This window comes from Tyto alba, unplaced genomic scaffold (genome assembly GCF_018691265.1).
Source record: "Tyto alba isolate M040663 unplaced genomic scaffold, T.alba_DEE_v4.0 Super-Scaffold_6, whole genome shotgun sequence".
Classification (NCBI taxonomy): domain Eukaryota; kingdom Metazoa; phylum Chordata; class Aves; order Strigiformes; family Tytonidae; genus Tyto; species Tyto alba.
The window spans coordinates 49,563,151-49,582,995 of record NW_024881327.1 but is presented as its reverse complement, the minus strand read 5'-3'; the positions used below and the strand labels follow the sequence as shown (position 1 = coordinate 49,582,995).

The window sequence follows — 19,845 nt, the reverse complement described above, 5'->3', positions numbered from 1 at the left end:
GGGGAGTCCAGGGGCCGGGCGGGCGGCACTGGGGACCAGCTGGGCTGAGTGGGGGCCGCGGCGGGCCCCGCGGGGCGGGGAGGGCGTGGGGGAGCGGCCGGCCCTCAGGAGCAGCTCGTTAACGGGAGAGGCAGCGGCCGGAGCTCATTAAGGCGTCCCGGCTCCGTGTCTCTAAGCGCGGTGGCTCCCCGCCGGCAGCGCCGGGGCTATGGCGGCGGGGAGGCGGCCCGCGCTCGCCGTCCCCCGCCGCGAGGGTGAGTGGGGTTCGGCCCGCGGGCGCCATCACGGGCCGTGAGGTGGAGGGAAGGGAGGGAGCAGGGGCCTACCAGGGCATGGCAGAGGTGTGGTAGTGCCGTGCCCTCTGTGAAATTAAAGCATGTTTTCGTGACGCCAACGTGGAAAAAGCAATGGGAGTCTCATACTAAAGGCAGAAGTTAATGGGGAGCGAACTGCAATGAGAGGCTTGTCTGTGTTTTCCATGTGGAAGGAGCAGGTAGAGCAAGTGTAGTAAGTCCAAACTGATGTGCAGCTTGTAAAGGGTGGTCCTCTGTTTAAGTCTAGTGCAGAGAAGTTTTGCTTTGGCTTTGTAAATCTCATGCTTCTGGGGCAGTAAGATGACAAACAGGTTACTTTTATACACCAGACCTGGGATATAGAACCGTGGAATTGAATCTGCAGGTTCTGGCTGAGAAGTGAATGGAAGCTTTCCATGTCCTCTCCTTGCCAGGTAGTCTCCTGAAATCTAGTAAATAGCACCCCAAAAAACACCATTGAGCTTCCCAGAGCACTAAGCTATTAAAAATGGGTATAAAATACTTGCATGTTGGAAAGCTTTGGTCAGTGGTTTATAAGCGTTGACTACTCAGTTGTATAATGAAAATCAAGTTTTTGAAAAAAAGCCACATGCTTAGCAGTGTATAAACATGAGCTTTAAAAAAATAAGCAAAGCATCTATTAACAGCAGATTTCCCCATTGTCAGTTAAATTTAGTAATATTCTTGAACAGAACTCAGGTGGAATTAATCACTGTTTAGAAAGCTGACAGTTATTTTAAGTAGTCAGCTTTCTGGTGGAAAAAAGCAACACAAGTATGTATGGTCTCCAAAGGAATATACTTGGGGAAAGTTAGGAATATGATCTTGCTATATTTAGGTTTAAATTCCATTTTTCACACGTATTTCTTGAATTGAATTGTCATGTTCTTGAACATGGGTGCATTAGCAACAAAGCCTTTAATTTCAGAAGTACTTTGACCTCCTGGGAATTTCAAAGGATTTTGAGGGTCTGAATGTTGTGTTTCTTAAATTCTCAGTGTTTAGAGGTAGCTCAGGCCCTTATTTTTGGTGCACAGCTGGTACAGGTTTTTTCTTGAGCCAGACACAGCAAGGATTGCTGGTCATGCTTGTCAGTTCATACCTGTGCCAAACAGAGGTGTGAAACTGGATAGGATGAGTAATTTATGGTTTGATAGGCTATTGAGGAGGGAGGGTATCCTTTTCTTAAAAATTAGCAGTAACTTTTTTGCTTTGGAAACTCTGTGGCAACAGTGCTTTCTGATTTCCTCACATGCACACACACATGTGCCTTTGGACTTTTTGTTTGTTTTAGCCTTAGGGGTTTCTTTTGAACGGGTGGCAACAAAATAAAAAACCTTGATACCTGTAAGAGTGTAGGTAATCTGTACAAACATGCATCCTTTTTCAAGACTCAGTATGTAGTGCTCTCATGTTAAATGACTAATTTTCCTCGCTCCATCCTTTTCTATTCTACATATCTTCTTACTTTACTGGATGGGGAAAAAAAGAATCAGGTCCCAATTCACTGATTATATGTTTCTTACCCAGCCCACCTTAAATAGCACTGAGAGTAGGCTGAGAAATAACATTGCACAAACTGATATCATACAATCGTTTGGGAGCATTTATATGTCAGAAGAGAGCCGGGCAGAAGGGTAACTTCACTTGTCTTAACCTGCCTCTGAAAATTTACAAAGAGGGAATTGGGAGCTATATTTCTTAGGTGTTTTTAAGACCCAAGGAGGGTTAAACCATGACAGAGTGGAAAGGGAAAAGGGTCTGTTATCCTAAGGGAATAATTTAATGCCTGGCAAGGAGACTAGCAGTTTATCCTGTAGTGTTTAAGAAGTCTAATGCATTAAAATCTTCTTGAGAAGGAGCCAACCATCCAGTATAGACTTAATCAGCCTTCTGTTGCACCTTAGTCAGATTTTGACGATGTTTCAAGAAGTACAGCTGGATCAAACCATGCTCACATAAATTTAAAAAAAAATCAAAGATGTGTTTTCTGAAATCCTGAGCAATTTATTGCTGTAAAAATGATTTGACACTTTAAAAAAAAAAATGTAACTTTTTTGCTGGTAAAAGCAAATAGCTGATTTCAGTCTTCTTCAGCTGTGACAGGCTGTCCCAGTTCTCGTGGGTCTGATAGGATGCAGGGAGCAGAGGTCAGTGTGATATTCAGGAGACACAGAAATGGAAACAAGAGAACTTGGGCCAACAGGGAGAAAAATTAATAGAATCAAGGAACTGTGTTGCAAGAAGTGAACACCTTAATTTTATTAGTAGTGATTGATGCATTGTACTTCAGTCTTAATGATTTAAAGTATTTTCTGTGTCCAGGCTGATTTTAGAGCAGTAAGAGCAGGTGAAGTGTCTTCTTACCTTCGAACCCTGGGTAAAAGGGGAAGCATTGTGTTTCACATCAACTGCAAGCTGCTTCTGTTGTGTGTCAGGGCAGATCGTAGATCCATCTGGCCATCAAGGCTTTTAGCACTGTTTTGGTTTAGTTTGTACATTTGAGAAGGTTTGGGTAAAGCTATGTTTAACCCCTGTTTTGGTAGCGTGGTTTTAAGCTTCAAAGGGCTCAAGCATGTGCACAGGCTCAGCCATGTGTTTTAGTCAAATCTGTGATAACATGTAGCATCCAAAGATGCATATAAATGCTTGTAAGTTGTTATAGTATTCTTTGGGCAAAAATCTTACAGTTTGATTGGTGAAACTAGTTTATGGAAACATGCAGTGCCAGCATTAACAGCATTTGTTTCCAAACAACAGAGTCCAGTTTGGCATTTCATGTTTTTTTATGATCACCGGAGCTTTGAAAAGAGAACAAAACAAAAAAATAATTTGAAAGATGTTCAGTGACTAAACTCACTGAGAAAATGAAAATTTAGTGCTCCTTCGGTATTGTTTCCTTGGAGAATGTATTTTACCTAACTGCAGAAATCAAAATCTGTTTGGTTCAGCCTCCCTTCCTCCTATAGGAATATGGTGCTGTAATACTGCAGCTCAGTGTATTTTATAAGGGTTTTAAAGCTTGTTACCTTTGCCTGCCATTTCTAAGTTGAATATCTGAATTTATTTTGAAATTGCTTCCTGACTCCCACTGTACAGTGACCGTGCTTGCCTGCTGTACCACAACCAAAAATGACTGGATTGCAGTGATACTGTTTGCAGTTTTGGACAGCTGATACTCTTAAGCATTCAAGCTTTTGTTCATCTTTCATCCTCTTAAGAAGTAGGAGTATGATTGCTTGATTTCAAGCAATAGAGCTTGCACATCATGTGAAATCACAGCCAGTCAGCTGAGATAACTGACTGTATGCAGGCTCCTGCCTTTCTTGCTTGCAGAGTAAAGTAAATTAATATAGTGTGTGTGATGTAAATTAACCTGTTTTACTTTGCAGCTGGGACAGGCTTCAGCATGCACACTGAGTTACTGTGAGGCTGACAGGTGGTAGACTAGTAAGATGTGCTAACCCCATTGCTTGTGTGGATGTGCCTTGGAGACAGCCATGTGAAAGGGCTTGTAAAATGAGAAAATATGTGGGTCAGTATTTTCTCTTGAGGACTTGCAGTTGTTGAACTTGATTCATGTATATCCATCTATTTCTCATTAAAATTCTATGTTGGCTGTTGACGTTTGAGGGCAGAATTTGGCTATGTCATGTTGTGGGTTTAGTACCTTGAACTTCAAATTTTATGCTTTTGCCTTAAGGGATTTGTCTAGCCTAGACTTCTTCTTTACTACATTATTCTGCTTTCTGTCTTCTCTACCCTCAAGAATTGGGAAAGAAAAATTAATAAAAGACTAGAGCTGGGAGCATGTCCTTTGTAATCAAGTGGTAGAAAATCCTGGGCTGCACAGGCTTTTTTATATTACCTGGTTTCTGATATTTTAATTAATGTTAGTATTTTTCCTACTACGTTTATACTGCCCCAAGGGAAGACTTTTTTTCCTCACTGCCTTTCCTACCTGGAATAACACAAAAATTCCACTTCAGTTAACGTAGAAGTAAGAAAACAGATAGCAAAGGTTTAAAGTTGAAAAGACATCCTTGAACTTCCCTCAAGTAGTAAAATATGCAAGTACAATAATCTTAAAATGTCCCTGAGCCTTCTCACATCAGTGTTTCAATGCCTTAACTAATTGCTATACCACTGAAGAAGATTAAAAAAAAAAAAAAAAGTTGGGTGTGCTTCTAAGATCATAACTGAGAATGGGGAAACTGTAAGCGAATTGTTATCTTTCAATTCAGACACTAAGAGTCTGACTTGTTATTAGCCAGCATGTTTGTTTCCGGATTTCCAAAATCTACCTCTGTTATTTGGATTTGGAAAAAAAAAAAAAAAAATTGCCTTAGTTTTCTTGTTAAGAGAGATGCTGAGCACCTGTAGTTCTCATTGCCTTCTTGGTGTTCATATTTCAGTGTCTGAACATTAACGTCATCAAGTTGATTTTTGTTTTAAGAATGTATTCCTCATTGCCTACTGATTGCTCTTCACTGTCTATTGATTTAGGCTGGGTTTGTTCTCTACATTAAAAAAAAATTGTATAAAACACGTCTCTGGAAAAATGTTGTAAATGCCAAGTGAATGAGCAAGAATGTAAGTGTATTAGATATCACCTGGATATTCAGGTGATACTTGATATTCTCTGTCTTATGTTATTTGCTATTATGTCAGACTGCTTTTAATTTCGTTTCATACGATGTGTTTAGCTTCTGTGTCTTCTGAACCGTCTCAGAAGATGCTAGTCAGAAAATCATACCAATAAAAAGTATGCTGGGTTTTCATCATACATTTACTGTTATGGTCTACTGCTTTAATACCAGATTTTTCTGCTAATTCAGACATTTTTATTAGTCACATTGGAGATAAGAATGAGAAGTCATTTTTATGATAGTGAATGTGTTTAGGAAACTTCTTGCACCAGTCTGTAAAGTTTGAGTGGTTTTCAGTATTTAAGTCTTCAGTGATTCATGTCTTGCCTTAATGATGGAGGACTTGAGAGTGAATACCAACCCACTAAAACATTAGATTTTAATTAAATTACTAGGTTACACCTCAATCTCGGAAGGTGGCAAAGGAGAACTCCCGAGTGTGATTTAAACAGAACACTGACCTAGAAGGAACAGTAATGAAGCAAATATTCTAACAGTATTTCTTTGAAGAAGAGTAGAAGTCATGATCATTTTACCCTGTGGCTTGCTTCTCTAGTCTTTGCAAACATTTGAAAATAGTCTATTTTTTTTTTTTTTTTTCCTGTGGAACTATATTATTTTCTTTAACTATTGGCTATGAATTAAGACTACACAGCTTTTTACCCTTTCTGTATTAGGTCTATGTTTGCCATCTGGCATGTGAAGACCATAACTCCTCCCAGGCTGGGTTGGACGTGTCTTTGCTACGTGTGCTCAGGGCTGGCTGTACCTGCCTGCCACTGTAGGCAGTGTGTGTGTTTCTGTGTGTGTGTGAATATCTGCTTTTTAAAGGACAGCTTATAAGTAGTACATTCATGGAAGTCTAGGCCGTCTTTCATGTTTTCCTTCTGGACATGCAAGTAAACCATGATGAAACAGGAAGATGTTACCTGGTTTTTTGGCTGTATTTTTCCCTTTATGCCTGGATGCTACTTGAATGCTTATTTCCCATTCTATCTAATCGATCAGCTTTGACAGGTACATTTCTCAGCCTAGTTCCCTCTGAAAAGTATTTCTTAAGAGCTTAGGAAGGATAACTGGGCAAAGCAAATGGTACAGGTGAGACAGTGTGTTGGTGAGCTATTATGATGTTCACTTCAAATAAGGAATCTGTAAATACACATGGCTAATACATGCAGCCTCATGTTTCTGTAATTGTCCATTGTCATCCTGGCTCCTTTCTGTTTTTGTGCAACCTTTTGTTGTGGTCAGTGCTATCTTTGGAGAAGCAGCTCTTTTTTTTTTTTTTAATGCTTGTACTATACCCTCTAGAAATGGGCTCTAATCCTTCTTGGTGCTGCTAGACACTTGAAAATCAAGAACTGAACTGTTTTCAGCCCAGTGTAATCACATATCTTCATGTAAACAGGGATCCCTCAAGACTACTGAAGCCCCAAAGCTAATGATTTTAATCTACCATATGAGACCCTGTGTCGTTTAGTGTCAGCCTTACCTAATGTTACCATCTCTAAGCACCAACAATGTTTGGATCACCTGTGCTTTCAGAAGCACTGCTGCCCAGGACCAGTCCTTGCAATCTCGCTGTTGTGAGATGACACTGAAAACAGGGCCATTAATGAAGAGAAGCACCATTCTGATGGGTGGGATTTCTGAGCCTGGAAGCCAGAGGGGATTGTAACAATGCCCCACACTTCCCATGAGCATTGAGTTAAATCTCTGAGGGATCTTTGCATTTCCTTTAATGGGACAGCCTTATGAGTATCTGAGGTTAATTGGCTCTGCTAAGGTCACTTGCAAAGCTGCTCTTAGCATTTCAGTGGGATCAGATTCATCCTGATTGCAAGAAGTTTCTTTGTGTGTGCTACTTCGCTTTGTGCATCCTTTTAGATAAGAGAACTGCTCTTAATATTTACTGTTGCTATGGTATGTCTTTTCTGAGGATGTCAGTGGACTTCACAAAACATGAGGTCTCACAGCAAGTCTGTGACAGTACTAAGTACTGTAGGTTTCATAACATAGCTGAGAAAACTGTGACAAGAAAAAATCCGTAAGATCTACTAAGAATCACAAGAGAAAATATTGCCATTGGGTCATTAGTAAATAGGAGGTGCAGACTGCATTAACAACTCCAGTCCAGATAGTCCAGAGACTTGTCTTTTCCTCCAAAATGTGGACTGTTGACAAATGTAAATGTTTTTTTTTGAGGGGAGGGGGGGAAGTAGCCTAAAAATTAGGGAAAAGCTACACTGAAAATTACTGGTTGACCATTATACAGCATGAACATTGGTTTGTTTGGGGTTTTTTTGTTTGTTTTAATAAAAGATATAAATCTCATGTCTTATGTTTCTAAAACATTTTAATCCATATCCTTTTATTAAGGAGCAATCCCTTTGTCTGAAACAGTACTTGGTCTGTTTTGTGGTGAACCATTTCTTAATGACAAAAAACTGATCCAAGCAGTTGCTCTGAATTCATGATACCAGTAGCTTTATGTAAACATTTTGGAATTACAAAAACGACAAGGTCAGGATGGCAGTTCTACAAGGCTACTGCTTTTGATTGATTCTCTGAAAAGTTTCTGATGGTATGGTTGCAAACTGTATGGTAAGCTATTTTTTAAAAAAGTTTTTCTTACTTTCTGGGAGAGATGTCTTGTGAATCTGAAAGCTGGAGACCTCAAGTTCAACTTAATATTTATAGATGTGGTTGCACACAGTCAGTGGTGGCATAGATCTCCCCGTGCTCTATCATTTTTGTGTGTTGCAAATGGTCTTGAGGAATAGCTAAAAGAAGAAAGGGCAAACTTGTTCGTGACCCTTCTCTGGAAGCGAGCAGAAACATGTCATTTAGCAAAGAGGGCTGTTGATGTGCATGCTTATCATTGAGGAGCCTGCAGTTGCCCAGACCGAACTGAAGGCCATTTACAACTCACTGCCTGGTTGGGATTTAAGGGAGAGACACATCAATTTACTCCTGAACTTGTCTTTGTGCAGTTTATCAGAAGACCATGTAGAAATACATTCTCGAAGGCATATATATTTGCCTAAAAATCCACTAACTATACAGAAAATAAAATGGCTGTGTTTACATATTTGGGTTTTCATGTGATCTGAGGCTGAAATTATCAGAACAGGGTTTTTAAAAGTGCCTACCCAGCATTTTCAGAAATGCCAGTTACCTGTGTTTCTGACCAACTTTGGTAGCAGCTGCTGTATCCTTTTTGTGGATCAGGATGTTCTGGCCTTGTTTGGCTTAAGGAAAGCTTGCGAGGTTGTGCTGTGCTTGGCCATATCCCACGGACAAAGCTGGAGCTGATCTCCCCTGCTATTTGCTAATGTAACAGCAGGTGAATGCCAAGAACTGTGTTAAAGCAGGTTATGTTACCATGCTTGTGGTGCTCATCTGCCTTCCCCAGCCAAGTTACCGTTTGGAAACCCTGCCTGTTTCATGTCATATGTGTTGACAGTCATCTTGTGACCTTGGAGAAAAACTGAGTAGAGCAAACCTTTAAGGTTCCAAAACCAAGGCAAACGTTGTGAACACTGTGTCTTTATTTCTGTAGATAATTCTCTCTTGGGGGAACCAATACTTGGGCTTAACAACATTACAGGTGTAGAAGTAGGAGTCTTCACTGAGATTCTGGTAGCTCTGCGTTCATCACTGCTGACTGAGCTATAGTAGCATAACCTTATATTGAGAAAAGATTAAGCCAAAACAGAGGGGCAACAAGGTGAAAAATTGAAAGACTTAATGAGAAATATAAAATACAACACTATGAAAAGAAAACTAAGATGTGATAAATTTTACAAAGAAGGAAGAATCTTAAATCCTATCAAACTTTTTACAATATTGAATGAAAACAGCTCTTGTAACAATAAAAAGCAATATTTTAAACTGTCTCTAGAATATATTTTAGTGTAATTCATCAGTTACTGCAAAATGCCATTGAGGACAAGGACACAACGGGGTTCAGGACAGCTCTGAGAGACACAACAGCAGTTACTTGGACAACCAGAATTCTTTTCTCTATAAACCAAACTTTTCATTGCAGTGGTTAGCCAAGAAAAAGGTGAACAAAACCCCATTTTTAATTTCACATTATAATGTTTTTATTTTTTCACATTAATGTTTTTAGGGTGTTTTGTAGCATGCACTTGATTGGGTTTAGTCTGCCAAAAAGGCTGTGCAGTTCACTGCTAAGTCAAGGAAAATACGCACATAATACTGTCCTTAACTAGCATAAAGAAGTCTGTCTTTGAAACAAAGATGTTTTCCAGTGAGCAGTTATTCAAATTGGAAGAGTGAATACCACCCACAATAGTAGCATTTCATAGACTTGTGCCTACCTGCATTGCAGTTTGCCTTTGGTTTTTTTTTGTGTTTTTTTTTGTTTGTTTGTTTTGTTTTTTTTTAAATGGAGAATATTGTTCCATTTATATTTAGGTAGCTGTTTTTACAGTTCAGTACACTTGAGCAAACTGGTGTACTTCTCTACAAGTGGCTTTTTTCTGCTACAAACACTGGCAAATCATGCGTTTTGAGTGCAAGATGGACTTTCATCTGATACCCAGAACTAAATCATTGCATTTTCTTGTGTGGATCAACTCAAGTTACTGTGTCCATCTTTCACTCCTCTGCTTGAAGGGGCTAAGCTATATGAATGGATTACTAGGATATTGAACATTTCTCTGTGACTCATACTACAGAATACAAAAGCTCTAAATGACTAGTCACCTGGCTGTTGAACCTCATGAAAATAGAGCTTTTATTAGAAAATTAATTCTTATATTGGGGACTGATGATAAACCATGAGAGATAACAGCATTTTGATACCTAGTCATTGCTGCAATCTCAGCCAAAAGCTGCCTCAGAGCCAGTTTTATTAAGATCTGTATGTTAAACAATTCAGGAGTGTTGCTTTGGGAAGGTGAAGTCGGGTTAACCATGCTCACAGTCTGACAAAGATCTCTGCATCTGATATTCCTCAGGTTTTGTCAGTGCCCATAGAGCTGCTGGTAGATTTTTCAGCTGGTTGCACTTGTTAACGTTGGCTTGGCAAAGTAGTTTGGCATTCCTTGTTTCAGGCTCCCGCTGGAGCCATGTTCCGGGGGTGATACTGACTCAGTTAAAGTATATGTCATACAGTTTGTACTGAAATTCATGCTCTGTTTTTTAAGCAGATTTTTACTTGTGCAGAGATGGCAGTTGTGTTGTCCAGGGCAGATGTGGCTGTCTGGGTAGACTCTAGTCCTTCCTTAATCATTTGTGAACTGATCATCCCATAGCTTAGCACCCTTATTTAGAGTTACAGGACACAATATTAAGTATTTGATTCTGTTTTTTTCGTGTTGCTTTGGACTTTGATCTCTTGGCCCCTTGCCAAAGGAAAGCAATCTTTAGAAATAACGGTAAAGGCTGATTGCCTTTATGGGTTTCTAGATGCCTTTTGGCACCGAGCCTTGAGACCACAGGGAGCAATGCTTTCCTCGCTCACAATCACTCCAGGCTGTGTGCAAAGCATGGAAAGCCACCTGTTCCACGTGTGGCTTCCAGGATGGACCACTGGGTAGGCTTAGAAGGGAGTAAGATCAGTTAAAACATCATAATACTTTCCCCAATATTTTCCCTTTAACCTCAGCTTAATTTGAAGACCATGGTTTAGTGAACTATCTAGTTATGTGGCTTCCTTCAAATTTACTTTAAGCTTATTTAACTTTGGCTTATTTTTAAGAGCAGGACATGCCAAAAAGTGAAATTCTAGCTTAATTGGAATTAGTGTGACCCACTGGGGATGAAAAAGAAACAGGTAGTCTTAGAGTTTGTTAGCAAAGAAAAAGTTTTGGTGGTATAGCAGTGTCGGTAAACTTGGTCTCTGAGAGTATAGCATGTACTAGAGAAGTGTGAAGTGCTTCAAGCAATATGAGTTAAACTGGTTTCCCTAATGAATTAAAGTGTATTGAGAGGAAAAAGAACAGGGGTAGAGATGTAGCTTTATCTTTGACAGTTCTGCTTGCACAGTTATGCTCTTCTGAAGGTTGTGTTTAATTCTCTAAATTGATGTTGGTACTACTTCTAAGTGCTTATTAGAGCATGTACCCCCCGATCAAATGTGCCTGCACATGCAATTATTCAGGCATAGCTTCAAGTCTGGGCCAATTAAAGTATATACGGGCCAGGAGTTAACTGGGAAAAGGGCAAAGAAAATCAACACAAGCCATTGAAGCAGTCTCTCCCTATATAGCTAAATCAGTTAAATTGTTACAGGAACACAGGTACAACCCTCCTAAGCATCTGAAACCTCCTGGCCTTTCTCATGTACTGAGCTACTCCCAGGCTTTCTGTGTATCTCTTCTTTAAGGAGCATTCCCAGATATAACTATGTGATCTAGTTCAGTTAAAATTCTTCTTTCTAGGCTGTTAGTCAAGTATTTCTGACATTGTGGCCTACTGAAGTGGACTGCAAACCCAGTGAAGAGTCTCTATTTTTGTTTTTAAAGTCCAGGTACTCTCATAGTAATACTTTATAAATCCAAGAGAGCAGTACTTCTGTAAGTAGGCAGGTTTAGGTGGCTTCACAGCATTGCTTTGAAGCCTCAGGGAGGTACAATGTGATTCAGTGGGTGAGCATTCGTTCTTTCAGGAATGCAAATATATCTTGTCCTAAGTACTGGCTGATTTTGGCTTTTATTCTTTCCGTTTAGATGACGTTTTAGATGAGGCAACAAGGAAAGACCTTTTCACCGACACTTTCTGTAAGGTTTGCGGGGCAGTGCTGCAGTTTGAGTCTCAAAGGATATCACACTATAAGGTAGGCTGGAAAGGAGAATTTTTCTTAGCAAGCACTGGGACTTCGGTTTGTTTGGGGTTTCTATGTAGTGTTATAAAAGACTTCTTATAGTGTGTTTCTCAAGGCTTATGCTATACTAACCAGACTTGAATGCTGTGAAAGTTGTGGGTTCAGTGATGGTGAAGGGCAATCTGCTGAATATTGCAGCATGGTTTTAGAAAGAACTGAGCAGGTTCAGACCATGCTATGTATGGGGTTGAAGCAGATCTGTACCATGTGAGCCAGAACATACGTATAGTACGGGGCAGTGCTAGCTGTAGAGGATTGAGGTCATGCCTCCTGATGTTTCACCCAGAGACACATATGTGCTCCTCTGTGCACCAGTGTCTGTTTGAGGTAGGTTGTATCAATCATGCTGAAGACATTTCTTGCAACAACTGTATGCCTTGGGATATTGCTATGGATATGGGCAAGCATGCTTTATTTTGAAACTTGATCTTGAGGGTGTGCAGGTTTGCAGTCACAGGTGTTTCTGTCATCTTCTTCTTAAAAAAATTAGTTTAAAATACCATTTGCTGTCAGAAATATTTCTTGCCATTCATGTTATTAAGACTTAGGTCTTGCAAGGTGTTATATTTACTTACTTCAATTTAGCAGCGGTTGTGCTGCCAGAACTTTGCAGAGTTGCACCTCGGTTTGGTGTTCTGTTTCTTGGATCCGAATCCAGTTGAGGATAATAGATGCAACTGTAAAATTACCTGACTCCACCATTACAAATCAAATTGATGGAAATAACTCTTTTTTTCCTCAATTATATTATCTAGCCAGGTATGGTAGGACCCCCTTCTCTTTGATAATATTGTTAGAATATCCTGCACTGCTCCTCAGAATCCTTAAAAGACATCCGAAAACCATCAGCTCAGAGAAGGCAAGTTGCTTCTTTTGCATTATAGGTCACCACTATATAGGGTGGCATGTGGGTAAGTGCAAGAGTTTGAAGGTTATAGGTTGAGAGCATCTAAGAATTAAAAAATAATTGTGTCTGAGGGAAGTATACATGAACACCCCGTTTCAGTTATCTGGACTATTGTATCCTCAGTAGAAAGGTGTAGAAATCTCCATAGACCGACTCCAAGATGGAGATGCTTTAACTGGGCTTCCAGGGAAACCTGGTTTTCTCCACTGACTAGGGAGGCTAGACTTCTTATTTGGGTAGGTGAGTTGAGTTGTGCTGCCTGTCATTCTTCTGTGCCAGGACACAGGAGAGCCTTGATGTCAAGCCCCCAGGCTTGGTGGTAAAGGAGCACAGCAAACTTGCTCTGTGGCATGACTGCATTCCTTCCCTTACTTATTTTAGTGTGCCTGTTTGTAAGGGGACATGTTGGGAATTTTGATTGCACAAAGAGTTGAGTGTAGATGACTCCAAGAGCTGCTTGAGGCAAAATGTTATGAGTAATGCTAAATAAGATATTATTGATTAAGGTATAGTATTGTTACATGAGCTGGCATTTGTCCACTTTTGGCTCTGCTTTATACAAATACAATTAGGCAAGTGTTGAAAGCTGGTTTTGATTAATAAAGTCCCAGTCACTGGATATATCACTGCTTGGATCCTTGTTACTGAAGCAGGAATAATTCTAGTCTCTTCCCAGGGCAAAAAACATGCTCAGAAAGTTCGTCTTTACATCCAGATGCATGGTGAGAAAGATGAGAGGCGGAAGCATAGCAAACAGAAGAAAACAGGTTGTATCAATTTTCAGGTGAGTGGACCTCTTCATCACTAAATAAAACATTTTCTTGTATACTTCAGTGAATGCTTGTAACTGAGCTTGCCCTTGTCTGGTTTCAGATGGATGGGAGTGGAATAGTGGACAAAAACAAATTCTGCAATCTCTGCAACATGTGTTTCACTTCCCCAGTTGTTGCTTTGTCCCACTACATAGGAAAGATCCATGCTAAAAAGCTGAAGCAATTATCAGGATATCAAGCCCACGTGCCAGCACGGAGCACGCAGCCTGTTTCTGGTAAGAACTAGTTTGCTTTGCATGCATTTTCCTGTCACTCTTTGAAACAAATAGAGAACTATCTTCCTACACTTGTCATGTCTTTATGCCTTTCTATTCTTCCAAAGTTGTGGAGTTGTCTTGTGGTAACTCCTTAGGTGAATAAACAAAGATACTACCCTCTGCAACTCAGAAGCCGTGGAACCTTGCTTATAAATTCCCTATCTTCCATTGACTGAAACTAAAGGCAAATATTTCCAATTTCTTTATTAATGAAAGGTGTTTATTGTTGTTCTGACATTTCACTGCAGTTCCAACAAGATGTTCCTCTGGTAAATTAATATGATAAGAAATTAAAAAAAAATTAGTTCACAAGCAACACTTAACTGGTGTTAGTCCTGTACAAGTTGCTGAACAGTATTTAAAGATGGAGCGTAGTGTATGTGCTCTGAATCACCCTCTGCAGGGTGCATCTCTCTTCTTGCACTTTATAAGTTGCTTAAAGTGACCAGCCGTCTGTCCTGGTTTTATCTGGGATAGAGTTAATTTTCCTCCTAGTAGCTGGTACTAGGATTCAGTGCGAGATTAATGTTGATAATTGATGATAATGTTGATAATTGACATTGATTTAGTTGTTGATAAGTGGCGCTTAAGTTAAGGATTTTTCAGTTTCCCATGCTCTGCCAGCAAGCAGGTGTGCAAGAAGCAGGGATAGCTGACCCAAACTAGCCAAGGGATATCCCATACCATAGAACATCATGCTCGGTGTATAAACTGGGGGGGGTTGGCCAGGAGAGGCCGATCGCTGCTCAGGCATCAGTCAGTGGGTGGTGAGCAATTGCACTGTGCATTCCTTGTCTTTTTGAGGGTTTTATTTCACTCTCTTTTTGTTATATTCCTTTTCATTACAATTGTTGCTATTGTTATTATTGCAGGGTTTTTTAAATTCCATTTTAGTTATTAAACTGTTCATATTTCAACCCACGAGTTTTACTTTTTTTTTTGATTCTCCTCCCCATCCCACTGGGAGTGGAGAGGAGTGAGCAAGCAGCTACGTGGTGCTTAGTTGCTGGTTGGGGTTAGACCATGACACTGTCAAATACAGCTGATTTTTAAGTATCTAATGGTGGGGGTTCTGAATATTCTAGGGCTCTGTTCATTATCAGTCTGCAGATTCATATCCTTGCAAGGACTCTAATATTTTATAGTCTCTTGTAAGTAGGTCATCACCCATCAGACTGTTCTCCTTTCCAGCTCTGTAGTTCTTCAGTCACCTGTTTTGCTTGATGGAATTGTTTTAGCCTTTCCTTTGCTCTCCTGTCAGCCAATTTATACTCTATTTCCATGTCTCCAGCTTTACAGAACCCATTGGCTGAGAAGCTCTTAGTGCCTTTAGAAGCTGAAGGGTCTTTGTCATCCTTCAACACAAGGTTGATGTTAAATGATCCAGACAAGTACTGCAAGCTCTGCTGTGCTCCCTTCAACAGTCCACTTGCGGCCCAACAGCATTATGTTGGTAAGAAACACAGAAGAAATGAATCACGGAAAAAGATATTGGAGCAGCTAGGAGACAAAGTTGTCCCTGCAGAATCCAGCACAAAGGGTAAGCAAAACATGAGCAAGGTTGTGATCTCTTCAGTGTAGCTTTGAGTGCTCAGTTCTGGTTTGTTCAAAGAACTGCTCTGTTACTTGCAAGGGGATGATAGACTTCTCCTGTTTTACAGAACAAGTTAATTTCTTCCTTTCAGTTTGGTTTATGAACTGCTAAAGTTCTGTCTCTGACAGCTGTCGGTTGGAAGATATTTTTTTACTGACTTAGAGACCCAAATCCAGGTCCTCACAGAATTCTGCAGTCATATTCACAGAAAATAGCTCAGTCCCCTAAATCAAAGGCTAGGATCAGTTGTATCTGTGTCATTCTTAAGATGTTCATCCACCTTGTTCTTAAAAACTGTCAGTGCTGGAAACTCCACAATCTCCATAAGGAACATCTCCCAGGACTTCTTGATCTTTACCTTCTTGATCTTGAAACCTTCTACTGCCATTGAGCTTGGCTCTCTGACCACAGTGTATTTCGTCACTGTGCACAGAACAAGAAGCAGACACAAGAACTGAATCATTTGTTTCCTTTTTGTTGCATTCTTTAAATAATTGAAAACTGATGTCTTGTCTTACCTCAATCTTTTATTCATGAAACTGGTTGTTGTAATTATTTCAGTCTTCCCATATAAGGAAATTTGTTTCCTAAAGAGTAAGTATTCTCTAGCTTCCCATCAGGACTGTCTCCAGCTGAAGCACGGTGTCCAAAGCCAAAGTCCTGTTGCTGTGCAACTTCCATTAATTTTTGAGGGGGCATCATCTGGTCCTGTGCAACAGAACTGTTCATCCTTCCTTTAATAAGAATTCAAAATGCTACCTGATAGTCAAAAGTCACTGCTAGTATAAAACAGCTCTTACTAAGTCATGCTATAGCGTAAACAAAATAATACATTTTGATGCAAAGGAATAACCCATTGGAATTAATACTGAATTTTGCTAATGGATGAAGCTCTTGGGTTTGCATGGGGAAAAAGGTTACTCATTGGTTTCAGAATACTTAGGTCTATGGTTGGCACAGCCTGTAGGAGAGGAGAAAATGACAACCTAGAAAACACAATGAGGGTTTTCCTCTTTGACCTTACCTTACATTTGCCTGAGACTCCATGTACCATATTCATAATGCACTGTATTGACAATTTTCTCAGCATCTTCTCAGGGTCAAACCAACACTGAATGAACATTTGAGCAGGCAATGTTTAAACTGATCTTGAACATTTGAGCAGGTTATGTTTAAACTGATCTGATTTTAATTAAATCTGGACTGACTGGGTTGGTATGTGTTGGTGCTTGCTTTGGGTCAGGTATTTAAAATAGTATTTAATCTTTCAGTACAGTTCATTCTCATCAGCATTTGACAGCAGTTTACTGGAATTATCTTGGATCATTTCAGTCATCAGAAATACTCTTTGTTAATGTTTAAACCATGATTAGACTGCAACTGTACACCTTGTCAGCTTGCTTCATAAATATTATTCTAGCATTTAATTGAAGCAGAGACTTTATATCTGTCTATAAACATTGTTTATGGGAACATTATGTTAGGAGTCTTGCATGGGATGGGATCGTGATGTATTTTGAGTTTTGCCTTTCATTTGTAGTTTAACTAACCTACAGGTTCCTTCTTTTCAGCAGTTGGGGTTGGTTGTTACATGTGCTTCATATGTAACATCACACTTACATCTATAGAAACGTACCAGGCCCATGTGCAAGGACAAAAGCACCGGTCTAAGTAAGTCAATAAGTCTTTTGTTACTATTCCTCTGTAGTTTGTACTTTCAAACTTTTTCATTAGCCCTGTTGTCTGTTGTTAAGTGACTTATTCATGGGGTTTTCATTTTGGTTGGGGGATTTTTCTTGTTGTTTGGTTTACTGGTTTAAAGGGGCACTGTCCACTTAAAAATCATACTTGTGACTGAAATTCAGTCTTAGAGTTCACACAGTTGCATCTTCAATGACAACCCACATGGGGAAGATCCTGAAACCTTTACAGTTTACCCACTTATTTTGCTATCTGAGGATAGCAGCACCTGTTTTGGTACAGCATCTTCAGTGCTCAGTCTAGAAGGAAGTTGTCTGAACTTAAAGATTCCTACTGACAGGGCAAAGAAGACTTTAATCCTGAGAAGTGCCAAGTCTCCATCAATTGTGTGGCTTTCAGGATTCATCAACATGCATCTTACATTTGGCATAAAAACATTTATGGGATAGATGATAGCTCTTGTACTTCCCTTTTACCCTGAAGAGTGCCTGTAGGCTGTGTTAATTGCAAAATGGATATTGTGGTGATTTAAGATGTACTTTTTGGAGATTGCTGTGCAGGTAGGCTGACTGTCAAAATTGCTTACATGTTAAGCATTTTGATAAGACATATTTTAAGTGAAGGTACAATGATGATATAACTACAAAAGACAGATGTAGAACTGATACGATTTTAAATGTTTGCTTAGTCAACAGAAATAGAATCCCTGAAACAGGAGTGTAGAGAACTGCTACAAGCCTATCTACAGTTTAACAAAATGAATATATAAAGCTGGTGAATTAAGGCAAAACAAGATATATTTAAGGGATTAAGAGCTGCCCTTTCCATGGGGGATATTTTTGTCACCTAACCCCTTTATCTTCCAGCCTGAGGAAAGGCCAAGTAGAATATAAACTGATAGGTAGCACACATTTATTTTGTTTGGGGGTTTTAGCAATCCAGGTTGCTTGTTTCTGTTCTGTTTTGTTTCTGCTGTGGAGTCCCACAGTTTGCCTGAAATTACTGTATTGCAACCGTTCAGTAGAATGAATCTCATAAAGAAATTAGTAATTCTACTACTTGAAAGTCAGTATATAATGTAATTGCTTCTTATCTGCAGCTAACTGGAGATCAGTTAATAAGACAGGATCTTAAATTTTCTTTTTAAAAAGTAGTTTTAAAATTGTATGCAGTCATTTCAAAAGCATCTTATTCTACCTAGGTCACAAGAAACTCATTCATTAAGTTATTCTGGTTTTCCAGTTTTCACAAAGAGTAGAATTGGTACCCTGTAACTTCAGCTTTACAGATATGATTGTGTATAGTGGGGTCCATGTAGTTACCTGGAACAACACACTTAGGAAATGTTCTTTTTCTAACTCTGGAAATAGGACTTTTTTAACTCAACGGATGATTAGCAAATTTTTCAGTATTAATAACTAAGACTTTCTATCCAATTTATGCAGAGAAACAATGCTTGTCAATCTCATGAAGAAATCAGAGAAAATGTATAACTCCTCCTTTCAAAATGAGTTAACAGGCTACGTTAAAGTTCGGAAAGCTAGAGGTCTAGATCCCAGAAGATATTTAGGAAAAGCAGAAGAGGAAGGATTCCAAGATAAAAACATGGAAGGAGGAAATGACCTTGGTAAGGTTATATCTTCAAACTTTAAGTATGAACAAGGCCAGCGTTCCTGCCTTTTCTCAGAAACCCAGTCACCTACAAATACTGGGGAAAATAGATCACCAAGCTGGCCATCAGCTTCTGAGCATGCACTGGAGAAGACACTTAATTGTTGCTATAACAAAGGATACTGTAAAACGGAGCAAACTTCTGAGGTGACTACCATCAGAGATGAGAGCTTCAGCCTACTGGTTGCAAAATCTAAAGATTACTGCAACTTTATGCTTGCTTCTACCAGCTCCTGCAGAAAAGAACAGAAATTTGAGTTAAAACATTTTGAGGAGGAAAAATGCATCAGTGAAAAGCTGAAGTATGAGAAAAAAGCCACAAAGAAGAAAAGAAAGAAAAGTAATGAAGATCCAGATTTTAGAAAAGAGAAGCAAAAGAGAATTAAACTTGAGATAGACATGTTAAATGAGAAGAAATCAAGACCTTATATAGGCAAAAGACTTAAAGAAAACCCTACTGAGAAAGATAGCAAAAAAGATAAAAAGAAGCTACAGACAGATGTCAAAAGAGAAGAGAAGCTACTCCAGGATGAATCTGTCTTGGGATATTGATAAAAGATTTTGTTTAGATTTAAGAAGTTGATTCTGTTCGTAGACTCACTTAACCATTTTGTACTATACTATCACTGTTCTTTAAAGCAAAGTTTTTGTTCCAGTGTAGAAGCAAGAAAAAGCCTGCCTTCTGAGATTTTTGGGCAGTATCTAGGCAGCAATTTTAAATCATCTTACACATACAGGAGCTATTGCAGTGACATGAGTTTGATAGTCTGTAATCTCTTCTGGAATATACTACAAATAAGGGTCAGCAATTTACAGAATACTGCTGGAATTTTGCCAAATTGTACAGCTTCTTTCTAATATTAATGGTGCCTACCATTGAGGTTTGTGTTATTCTAGGAAAGTACATAAATGCTTCAGTGTTCTATTAGTGTCTGTAACCCTTTCTCTGACAGATGTAACAGGAGAATGTGACAGGCTTTTGATTCCCGATCCTGTTTGCTATTGGGATTTTTGTGGTTTGTTTTTTTTGTCATCCAGTTCTGAGTGGAAAATTAGTATATTA

General features: G+C 39.3%; 1 protein-coding gene across 2 annotated transcripts; it reads left to right on the top strand.

Annotated features, from left to right (window-relative positions):
* Positions 1–113: 113 nt before the first annotated feature.
* Positions 114–19,845, top strand: KRCC1 (lysine rich coiled-coil 1). 2 transcript variants are annotated; one of them, XM_042808110.1, is made up of 7 exons: positions 114–254; positions 11,665–11,771; positions 13,403–13,510; positions 13,600–13,774; positions 15,108–15,356; positions 16,985–17,081; positions 18,557–19,845. In XM_042808110.1, exons 1-7 carry the CDS (start codon positions 209–211, stop codon positions 19,332–19,334), a joined length of 1,560 nt encoding a protein of 519 aa, XP_042664044.1. In that variant the 5' UTR covers positions 114–208; the 3' UTR covers positions 19,335–19,845. The 2 variants fall into 2 exon arrangements, with proteins under 2 accessions (XP_042664044.1, XP_042664043.1); XM_042808109.1 differs by having other exon boundaries at positions 16,982–17,081.